Source organism: Coregonus lavaretus (assembly GCF_964263955.1).
Source record: "Coregonus lavaretus genome assembly, chromosome: 22".
NCBI lineage: Eukaryota > Metazoa > Chordata > Actinopteri > Salmoniformes > Salmonidae > Coregonus > Coregonus lavaretus.
The window spans coordinates 8,088,568-8,099,973 of NC_140009.1; the positions used below are offsets into that span (position 1 = coordinate 8,088,568).

The 11,406-nt window shown below is 39.8% G+C and overlaps 1 protein-coding gene across 1 annotated transcript; it reads left to right on the plus strand.

Annotated features, from left to right (window-relative positions):
• Positions 1-487: 487 nt before the first annotated feature.
• LOC311149486 (olfactory receptor 4F6-like) lies at positions 488-1,588 on the plus strand (the record flags this gene model as incomplete). The annotated part of the gene is made up of 1 exon (XM_084186678.1): positions 488-1,588. One exon carries the CDS (start codon positions 488-490, stop codon positions 1,586-1,588), a length of 1,101 nt encoding a protein of 366 aa, XP_084042804.1.
• Between the last annotated feature and the right edge of the window lie 9,818 nt (positions 1,589-11,406).

The window sequence follows — 11,406 nt, forward strand, 5'->3', positions numbered from 1 at the left end:
GGTAAATGCACCAATTTGTAAGTCGCTCTGGATAACAGCGTCTGCTAAATGACGTAAATGTAAATGTAATGTAAATGGAAGCTGTGTAAATGATTGCTTTCAGGGTTTATTCATAAAGTGATTGCGCTGTCACATTGTTAGACATAATAATCTATGCCATACAATGCATTGCTCTTGAATAAACATCAATCATTTGATGTCTTGTGTTGTTGTAATTTTCATGGAGATATTTTTACTATTATTATTTATTATCATACCAACGAATATCAATGAATAACCTAAATATTGAGCCATCGATATAGCGTTTTTACAATTTGAGTGGATTCTAAATGTAGCATACATGATGCCATGTTTCTTTGCGAGAAAATAGAGAGAGAGAGAGAGAGAGAGAGAGAGAGAGAGAGAGAGAGAGAGAGAGAGAGAGAGAGAGAGAGAGAGAGAGAGAGTATAAAGTAGGCAAGATGTGTTTTAGCCTCATAAATTCATCATGAATTCCACTCAGATGTTCAACCGCTCGGGTCCATGCGATGCACATACTTTTGACAACGGAACGGAAGAAGACAACCACAACTTCGACCTTGAAGGCTGCCTTTTTTTGTTCATATTGCCATATGATGCGGTAGTTAATGTGCTTGCTTTTGTTTTTTCAATACTCACAAGCATCTCTTTGGCTGTGAACGGATTCACTTTGTTGGGACTGAGACACTCGGAGGACCTGTCTTGGGAGCCACGCTACGCCCTGCTGAAGAACTTGATTCTGAGTGACATGGTGCAAACCATCAATTTGGGCCCCTTTGTGACCCACTGCTTACTGCAGAGAAGCACAATGAACTTTGACACCTTGTGCCTCCTCCAGTATTTCACCGGCAGCGTCTGCATCTTCAGCAGCCTCATCACCATCACCTGCATGGCCATTGAGCGCTACCTGTATGTGTGCCATGCCCTCCACTACCTGTCCATCATCACCCCACTGCGCCTTCGCCTCACGGTCGGCCTCACCTGGGTCTTGTCCATCAGCGTTGGCTGCATTAACGTCACCCTGCTACACCAGGGGAAGGGGGAGTATGGTACAGCAACCTCTGGACTCATATGTGAGCCTGACATCGTGGAACAGCACATGGGCTTCCCCAGGGTAGCGGCTATCACCCGCAAGCTGGTGGGCTTCATCCTCACCCTGCTCTGCCTCCTCAGCTACTTCTTTGCCTATGTGCGGATTCACCAGAACGCCCGCGACGCTGTGGTGCCCTTCAACATGGTGAACAAGCGGGCACGCAACACTGTGCTGTTCTACGGTGGGATGCTGTTCCTGCAGCTACTCCCTATGTTCCTTAAGATCACCTCAGATGCTCTGTGGGAGCTGGAGGGCACAGGGGCCATGATGGCCCCCCTGACTGCCCCCTCTGGGGCTGGGCCCTCACTGTCAACTGGAACTGTGCACATCTCTCTTCTAATTATCATAATCATAACACCCTGTATCAATCCAATAATCTATGGCATTTGTCATTGGGAGGTGCGTCAGGCACTGTTCAGACTCTTCTGGTGGAAGGGCGAACGCCCTGAGCTGGAGCTGGAGCTTGAAAGGATGTAGGTGAGGTCACAGCACAGGGCAGGTGTGTTTGAGTGAGGCAGGGGAGAGCTGGGAGAGGGGTCTCCCAGATATGGCAGCTGAGGAGAGGGACGATGAGATGCATTCAATTTGGAAGGAGCCATAACATATTTCGTCAGCCTTGATATATAAGCTACTGCTGTTTTATAGTTATTTTCCTCAAGTGAAACAAGGTCAGGTGGTTTTCAGATTATCACATCTGTATTACTTAACATTATACACTTGTTTTTTCTTTGAATAAAATTAAACATGTTTTTAAAACAAATCTGTTGTCGTGAGAATTGTGAATAGTTGTATTTCTGTTATGAAATTGTCTTCAGTATTTCTAGTCTTTCATTCTGTGTTTGCTTCCAACTGAAGCAAACGTGTTCTGGTTAGATTTTGCATTGACATAATGAACCCATATTATTTTATGCTCAACGTAATCTATAAAAGTGAAAAAGGGCGGCAGGTAGCTTAGTGGTTAAGACCGTTGTTCCAGAAACCGAAAGGTCGCTGGTTCTAATCCCCGAGCCGACTAGGTGAAAAATCTGTTGATGTGCCCTTGAGCAAGGCACTTAACCCTAATTGCTCATGTAAGTCGCTCTGGATAAGAGTGTCTGCTAAAATGTAAAGAAATTTTGAAAAATAAAAAATGTTTAAAGTGGTTGTCCCTGGCTTTCATAAGGTAAATGTACCAATTTGTAAGTCACTCTGGATAAGAGCGTCTGCTAAATGACGTAAATGTAATCTGTGTAAATGATGGCTTTCAGGGTTTATTCATAAAGTGATTGCGCTGTCACATTGTCAGACATAATAATCTATGCCATACAATGCATTGCTCTTGAATAAACATCTATAATTTGATGTATTGTGTTGTTGTTATTTTCATGGAGATGAGTGTCACTGGATTTTGCAGGATAATGGATAATTGGCTATTAACAAATTGGCTGCAGTGGTTCACATTGCAATCAATACCCTGTTGCCTGCTAGAAATTAGGAATCATTTGACCTGCTGCTATTTTCCATATTTCCCTTCCCTCTTTTGTAGTATTTTTTTAGGGGGTAGAACAGCTTTAATACTGCAGATAGATTGTAACTTCCATCAATATAATTGGCTGCATCACTTCCAATCCCCCATGTTTTATTTTGCAAATATATACACTAGCGGTAAAACGTTTTAGAACCCCTACTCATTCAACGGTTTTTCTTTATTTTTACTATTTTCTACATTGTAGAATAATGGTGAAGACATCAAAACTATGAAATAACACATACGGAATCATGTAGTAACCAAAAAAGTGTTAAACAAATCAAAATATATTTTATATTTGAGATTCTTCAAATAGCCACCCTTTGCCTTGATGACAGCTTTGCACACTCTTGGCATTCTCTCAACCAGCTTCATGAGGTAGTCACCTGGAATGCATTTCAATTAACAGGTGTGCATTCTTAAAAGTTAATTTGTGGAATTTCTTTCCTTCTAAATGCGTTTGAGCCCATCAGTTGTGTTGTGACAAGGTGGTGGGAGGGGGGCGGGGGGGGTCAGTCAATACGGAAACTTTCAAGAACTTTTAATGTTTCTTCAAGTGCAGTCGCAAAAACCATCAAGCGCTATGATGAAACTGCTTCCCATGAGGACTGGCACAGGAATGGAAGACCCAGAGTTACCTCCGCTGCAGAGGATAAGTTCATTAGAGTTACCAGCCTCAGAAATTGCAGCCCAAATAAATGCTTCACAGAGTTCAAGTAACAGACACATCTCAACATCAACTGTTCAGAGGCCTTCATGGTCGATTGCTGCAATTAAACCACTACTAAAGGACACCAATAATAAGAAGAGACTTGCTTGGGCCAAGAAACATGAGCAATGTACATTAGACCAGTGGATATTTGTACTTTGGTCTGGAGTCCAAATTTGAGATTTTTGGTTTCAACCGCCATGTCTTTGTGAAACGCGGTGTGCGTGAACGGATGATCTCTGTATGTGTATTTCCCACCGTAAAGCGTGGAGGAGGAGGTGTAATTGTGCTTTGCTGGTGACATTGTCTGTGATTTATTTAGAATTCAAGGCACACATAACCAGCACGGCTACCACAGCATTCTGCAGCGATACGCCATGCCATCTGATTTGGGCTTAGTGGGACTATCATTTGTTTTTCAACAGGACAATGACCCAACACACCTCCAGGCTGTGTAAGGCCATTTTTACCAAGAAGGAGAGTGATGGAGTGCTGCATCAGATGACCTGGCCTCCCCACAATCCCCCGACCTCAACCAAATTGAGATGGTTTGGGATGAGTTGGACCGCAGAGTGAAGGAAAAGCAACCAACAAGTGCTCAGCATATGTGGGAACTCTTTCAAGAATGTTGGAAAAGCATTCCAGGTGAAGCTGGTTAAGAGAATGCCAAGAGTGTGCAAAGCTGTCATTAAGGCAAAGGGTGGCTATTTGAAGAATCTCAAATACTACATGATTCCATATGTGTTATTTCATAGTTTTGATGTCTTCACTATTATGTAGAAAATAGTAAAAATACAGTAAAACCCTTGAATGAGTAGGTGTTCTAAAACTTTGGACCAGTAGTGTATATATACATACATACACATACATACATACATAAATATACATACATATATATACATATCCTTTAAAAAATATATTTTTTCCTTTATTACTTTCCAACCCCATCACCTCTCCCTTAATTGGAGTAAACTAGTGAACAACAATGCTTAGGCCTCTACTTCCAGCTTATACATACTATATACATTTTATGGACACAGTCAATTTTACATTAATTCTATTTTGTTTGTTTTTACTCCTGAACTTCCTCTACCCTCAACCGCTCTGATCATTTTCATGATGTCCATCCGGTTTGCCTCTACATGCCACATCCCCCAAACTGTGCTCTTTCACAAAAGTTCTCAACCTATATACTTATTATGGACACAGTATGTTTTACATTAGTTATTTTGTTGTTATTAGTTGTTATTAGTCCCAACCTTCAGCTCCATTCAACACCTCCCATCTATCTCTTAACACCAACCATATTGGATTTCTACTTGCCATATATTTCTCAACTGTACTGTGATGTTTCACAAAAGTTCTGAACCCTTCTATTCTCATTGTTTCTACAGATTGTAAATTGAAAATAAACATTTTTGCATTATTACATTATCGATCGATTGACTATGACTTTTCAGATCACCCAGTAGTGCTATCTGCAGGGTTAGCTCCAGGTAAATATTGCAATCCTTCAGTCATTCCTGGACCTGTGACCAAAAACAAGCTACAAATGTACAGTACCAAAACAAATGATCTAATGATTCTGTCTTTTCACAGCAAAATCTGCAGAGCTGGAAGATTGTATCCCCAATACAAATAAAAGTATATTGGTTGCAAGAATTTTGTATAATAATTTAAATGGAAAAATTCTAAGTTTTGAACCCGGCTTCCTTTTGCCTATCGGTTTCATACCGATAAAGACAGATTCAGGTTGGATATTCGACGGATATTCGCCTGTAGTTTTCCTTACGTCCACAAACAGCAGTTAGGGACCGTCAACATAGTGTCAAATCTAATTTTTCAAATGTTAAAAGCTCTTTAACCATTACTCCTAAAACGTTAAAAACGGGTTCTAGCTAACCAGATGGCAGAGACACATATTGCACACACATAATTTAAAATAGTGATTTACATCTCGCACTATTTTAAATTATGTATTATAATGGTTTTAATTCAATAGAGCCTTGGTAATGTGAACCACACACCTCAAACAAGGTTCATAATGTACACTCAGTGGATCTACACATTGCACACCCTTTTGTTTGGCAATTTGTATCTCAAGAGATTTCAAATTTCAATCCTGCAGTCCTGCTGCATGGTGGGAGTTATTTCTCCTCCTTTCCACTCTATGTCCACCCAGTCGTCTTTTCCATGGCAGGATCTTCTCATTTTGAAGTAGTCTCTATTTTTCATGTAAACATAATGGGATTCTGATTAGTTATTGGCAAATGAATACACAGGCCAAAACTGTATGCTGTTTTCCTTATCAGCATAATCTAGTAGAGGTAATTTCCTTTATGCCCCATTCTACACACAGCCTAAATTATAGGCACTGAACCATTTACAGGAGAATAATAGAAGTAGCATATAGGATCCAACCCTATCGCAGAGTGAATAAATGTCGAGTGTTTGTAGACTTTAAGAAAAAATTACTAAGTGACAGTTTCATCAGAACGTGCTTAAAGAAAGTCAAATCACAAAGATCACAGATGACAAGGCCCACCAAGTCTATGACAATAACACATTAATTGTAAGCACCAATGTAAAGTGTGTTTTGTCAAAATAAATCTGAAAATGTCAGTTGTTGAACATAATACTTATATTTGCCATAGCAATTTATGATATATGCAGTTGATGAATATTCCATGTACCAACACTACACTCTAAATATTAGGGGTTCTACAAGGGTTCTTCGAAGATCTTCAAGTTATTTGAAGAACCTTAGGGTTCTTGACACTGAAAATTGCCCACAAAAGGTTCTTCCAAGAACCCCATAGGCGGTGGGGTTCAACGAGGAACCTCCTTAGTTGGTGGGGGTTCTTGCAGGAACCTAACTGCCCAACTGAAACATTTGGATTTGAATTTGAAAGGACAGCAGGTGCAGGCACTTAACTGAAAAATATAAAGATTTTTAAGGTAAGGTTTGTCCCTTGTATGATCTAAATTGATATTGTTTTATGATGACACTCTCAATCTTTTCATATTTGTACAAATCTTTCTACAACAGAAAATGGACACAATTCAATGGATATGAAATCAACAAAGAGGTAAGAATATATACTGTAGGCTATAAGAATATGTTGAAGGCTTGCTGTATTGGATGCAGATGACTGAACTGCTCACTTTTGTGTCTGTAGGTATACAGATGAGGAGGCATACAAAGGTATGTCAATTGGTATTGGTATGTTATGTAGATCACATTTACCATCCTCCTCCCTCTTCAATGAATATCCCATAGGCCTCTACATTATGGACAGGGTATGTGTATGAAAACCATTATTAAAACAGTTGTTTTCATTCACATTTACCACAAAAACCAAGGTATGAATACTGTCATGTGCATGTTTTGTTAATCGTCTGTATAACTACTATTTTTTGGATTCACAGACTTCACCCTCCCTACACCTCTGATGAATATAACAGGAAACCTGTTCAATCACCATGCTCTGCAAAATCATTCTGGCTATGGATACGGAGAACATCAACACATTAACATCAACACGCCAGAGGATATACCCATTGGACTTGGGGCTCTGCTGGGAGTTTACCTCATATTTTGATTTTTTTATTCTGCTTTGCCACTAAAATCATAATAAACACAGAGAACTAAAATATTGTTTTATTGTTGTTATTGTTAAGTGTATTATTCATAATAATAATGATAATAATAATAGGGGGGGGGGGGGTATCCCAAAAGGTTTTTCAAAAGGTTCTTTGAGGATCCATTAGAAGGGGTTCTTTGAAGAACCCTTTTAAAGAGTTATTCAAATACCTTATATGGGTTCCCCCACAGTTTTAATTTGAAGAACCCCTAAAGGATCCTCCAGGAATCTTTACTTTTTAGACTATACATGTAGGACGGACATTCCCACATACAGTATTCACATACAAAGCTTTCAGCTACGTTCTTACCACTCAGAATCCAGAATGGATATGACAATGGGGCCAGCACAGGACCTAATAAGCCCTTACAACAATCTACTTTTTGATCTTCTTGACTTCTTATCTGGTCAACTGCTACTGTGTGTCAAGAAAGGAGCCCCAATTTGGGGTTAGTGTACTCCAGTAAAAAAGGGCAGGTTTAGAATAGAAACTATTGCCCCGGGTCCCCGTTCATAGGGGCATGAGAGACTAGTCAGTGGTAGAATTGAGTTGGTACTTTATTGGCCCAGACACACACAGACCCACAAGGTTCAGGTCACTCATGGACAGTCATTTTTTTTTCTTCACATTGACGAATTGTGTCTTCTAACTGTCCAAGAATAGGATCCAAAGTGTTAGGAAATATTTGTTCCCATAAATACAAAGGAGGATGTCTCTCCTCATACCTCTGGCACTTTAGTCAAACATCCAGAAAAACGTTATAATGAGGTGTGTGTGCCCTTTGGATGACTCTCTCCTTACAGAGAACCCCTGTGGTTCAAGACAAGAGCTACCCTCCCCCCTTCAGTCTGCTCTGTGCATGTCTGAAAGTAACAGAGCCAGCAGCCAAGAGAGTTTTTCACAGTATGTCATTCAATTATTACACTTATGAATGTATGTACAATTCTATTATGTATTAGATCCAGTACAATGGAATAACTAACACCTGAATTTGAATGCAGCGTGTTCCGATTCCTCCTCCTCTTTCTGTCCAGCAGGGTCAACCAAAAACACTTGGACTGATGGTTCATACAGAAACTGGGGAAGCAATATAGAAATGTATTGATCCCTTAAATTATTTTACTATCAAATCACACATATCACAACCCTAATACCTCCTACCAAATATTTACCTAAATCAATTTTGGAAGGATTTTACTCACAATTAACTTCCAGTGGTTCTGGTCCACATTCAATAAACTCAAGACAGCATTGTAGTTACCGAAGTTCACCTGAAATAAATAAATTCACATGCTTGCCACTAAGCCAAACAAAATGTATCAATAGTTAATCCTTTAAAACTCCACTAACATATTTGATTAGTACCTTGGGCAGGCTTTGCTTGCGCACTAAACGTCTTTCTCCATTTAGAATGACTTGGTCTGAGTAAAAGTATGCTTTAGACTTACAACAACCAGTTTAGTGGACAACATGACAACTAATGTCACAGTACCATGCAGCTGTATACGCCAACTACAAAGAACAGTTGCACGTATTTCCAAACAAATGTGGACAAAAACATAACAATAACTTTTACAAACAACAGCAAGTATTGCATTGAGTGTATAAGGACGACCAGTGAACAAGCAAACGTAAGTTGCAGTGATCTTGTGCAGAGTGTTGATGGCAAAGTTGACAGATATACAGAGCATCAAGGCCCTCAGGATCACCCTTCCCTGCAGTTCTAGAAATGACATTGCCATAATCTAATATGAGAAGGATGGTCATGTGGATCAGGGTTACTTGTTAGAGAGAGAAATGTAGGAGCGTTGTATTTATGTTTGTATATAAGCAATGCACTGGGAACAATGGATTTTGCTAATTTCCAGATGTGTGACCCAACATGTTTGGCCCCGTGGAGGCAGCCCTCATCAGCCTCAAGTAGTTATGGCCCACAGTCATATATTAAACAGTAGATGGGCTGATGTCATAGGCCAACTGTACAGTTTATTTACTCTTTTAGAGGCCACCCTCAGGCAAATGAGTCCGGTACATCTGGACCAGAACCAGGGTATTCTCCAGTGCTGTGACCCTCGTCAAAAAAACAAGTCCAGAAAATAGTGACGACTGTACTGTCACTACAACAGCATCCCCCTCTACTGTCCAGATCCCACAGCTGACTTAACATTTACCATTGCACTGAGCTGTAGTAATTCTTCATTAACATTCACACAGCTGTGAAAGTGTTTTTATCGCTGCCAACAAGATTTTTATCTTGCAAAGTCAAATTAAACAGAACTAGTTAGTAGTATACGTTTATGTACCAGGGAAAACAAGGCTTTCCGACTTGAAATGACTTACCAGAGTTACACAAAAAGCTTAGACTTTGATATTTCAACATAGTAAGGACAAAAACGCTTTTAGACCTACAAGCTACATTGAAGCTTCAGACTATATAGTTTCTGTGGGCCAGTTGACAGATAGTTGTTTACATTAACATGGAAAAGCACGGTCTCCAGTCCGACTGGGTAAAAGCATTAATAATGCTTTTAACAGAAGAACCTGTGTTGCTTAGTCCGTTGACTATAAACATTGCCAGATTGTTGACATGACGGTGTCTGTATCATTCAGCAATAGCAACTGTTATCTTTCTGGTGGCAAACAGACTTGCTGTCTCCAGCTGACCATTTGCTTACTGGCCACGGCAAATGTGTGTCTCTGTCATCTTATCAAAGACTACGTTGTCCTTAACTACAACCGTTTTCCAAAGGGAAAAAGCAGAGTCATATAGACATTCTAAATTACTCATAAAACACTTCAGGAATTCTAGTTTTCGTCAAAGACAAAAGGATTCCCTCTAAGATAGTCACACAAATGTAACCATTTGAAAAGCCTTTATTAGTGTATTTCTTATTATTACCTTGTAAAAGTTTAATGTAGTTACAGGTGAAGATGGACCTGCTATGTCGTTGTTAGTAGTGGTCCTCTGTAGCTCATTGGTAGAGCAAGGCGCTTGTAACGCCAGGGTAGTGGGTTCGATCCCCGCGACCACCCATACGTAAAAATGTATGCGCACATGACTGTAAGTCGCTTTGGATAAAAGCATCTGCTAAATGGCATATTATTATTAGTAGTGTATCTCTAATATTTATTTTTATTTTTTATTAAATATAATAATTAATCATTTATGACAAAATAACATTAACGCAAATACTCAGATGTGAAAGTTTACATGTTTATTCAAGAAATTGGATGTAAGTAATCTGCAGGTTGTCCTCCATTAAAATAACTAATGGTCTTCGAAGTACTAGTGGCCTGCTTACATGAGCACACATTTGAAATAAATATACCACTGGTGAAGAATATGAGACCTGTTGAACCAAACATAAGGGCCTATGGTTGATAGAGAAGAAAGAAAGGTGTTTTGGAGAAAAGCTTCAGGTTGAGTTCTGGATTTCGTTGCACAAATACACACAACATTCCTAAATGGACAGACAAATTGGCAGAGCATATACCCTCTACCGAAGTATCTCTGATCTGGTAAGAAAACGTGACAATCTTTATAGTCAGCCATCAAAGAAACACAGGGCATGTCAGCACTTTTGCACACAGAACAAAGCGATCCTGCAGGTATTGTTACAATACAGTACATATTATCTCTGCAGGGGTCTCAGACAAACTGGCCACATGTGAGTCCTTACCCATCCTTCCTGTCAGGTTAATAGACATGAGGCTGTCTCTGTGAAGAAGGCTATGGATATTGTCATGGATATGGGGGCGTCTAAAAATGTATGCACTCACTAACTGTAAGTCGCTCTAGATAAGAGCGTCTGCTAAATGACTAAAATGTAAATGTCTACAGCTAGAGGGATCTCATGTGTCATGAAACTGGAGCGGGGTGGCCTGGTGCTTATAACATAATGACACCTGACTGGAGCCAGACTGAAAAGGCATCAGTACCGTCCACTCAGCAGGACCTGAGAAAGCAAGAAACTGGAGACAACATTTTATGACCGACCATAAGACTTACAAACAATTATAACATTAACTGAATTTCAACAGTTACACGGTCTTTGACCATCCTAGTGAAGCTTGAGGACTGTTAGAAAGGAGTATAGGGACCATCGAATATCCTGCGTCGTGAGATTGTAATGTCCTGGAAGGGTTTGAGGGTACAAGGGGGTCAGACAGAAAATATTAATCACTGTTAACTACTCTGTTAGTCAGATACTCTCTTTTTCCCCTAATGACTTCTGAGTGTGGGTGTCCACTTTGCAGCAATGTCCACACCTACTGGGTCCCACGCTTACATATTTAAGTCTAATAGCGTGAGATGAAGGTAGACAAACAACAGAGTGTGCGACATGAAGGCTTAGTGAGTGGACATTCTGAACCTTGTTTGAGGTCAGTAGGTCACATGACCAAGGAGCTATTGAAATTTAAAATGTTAAAAAA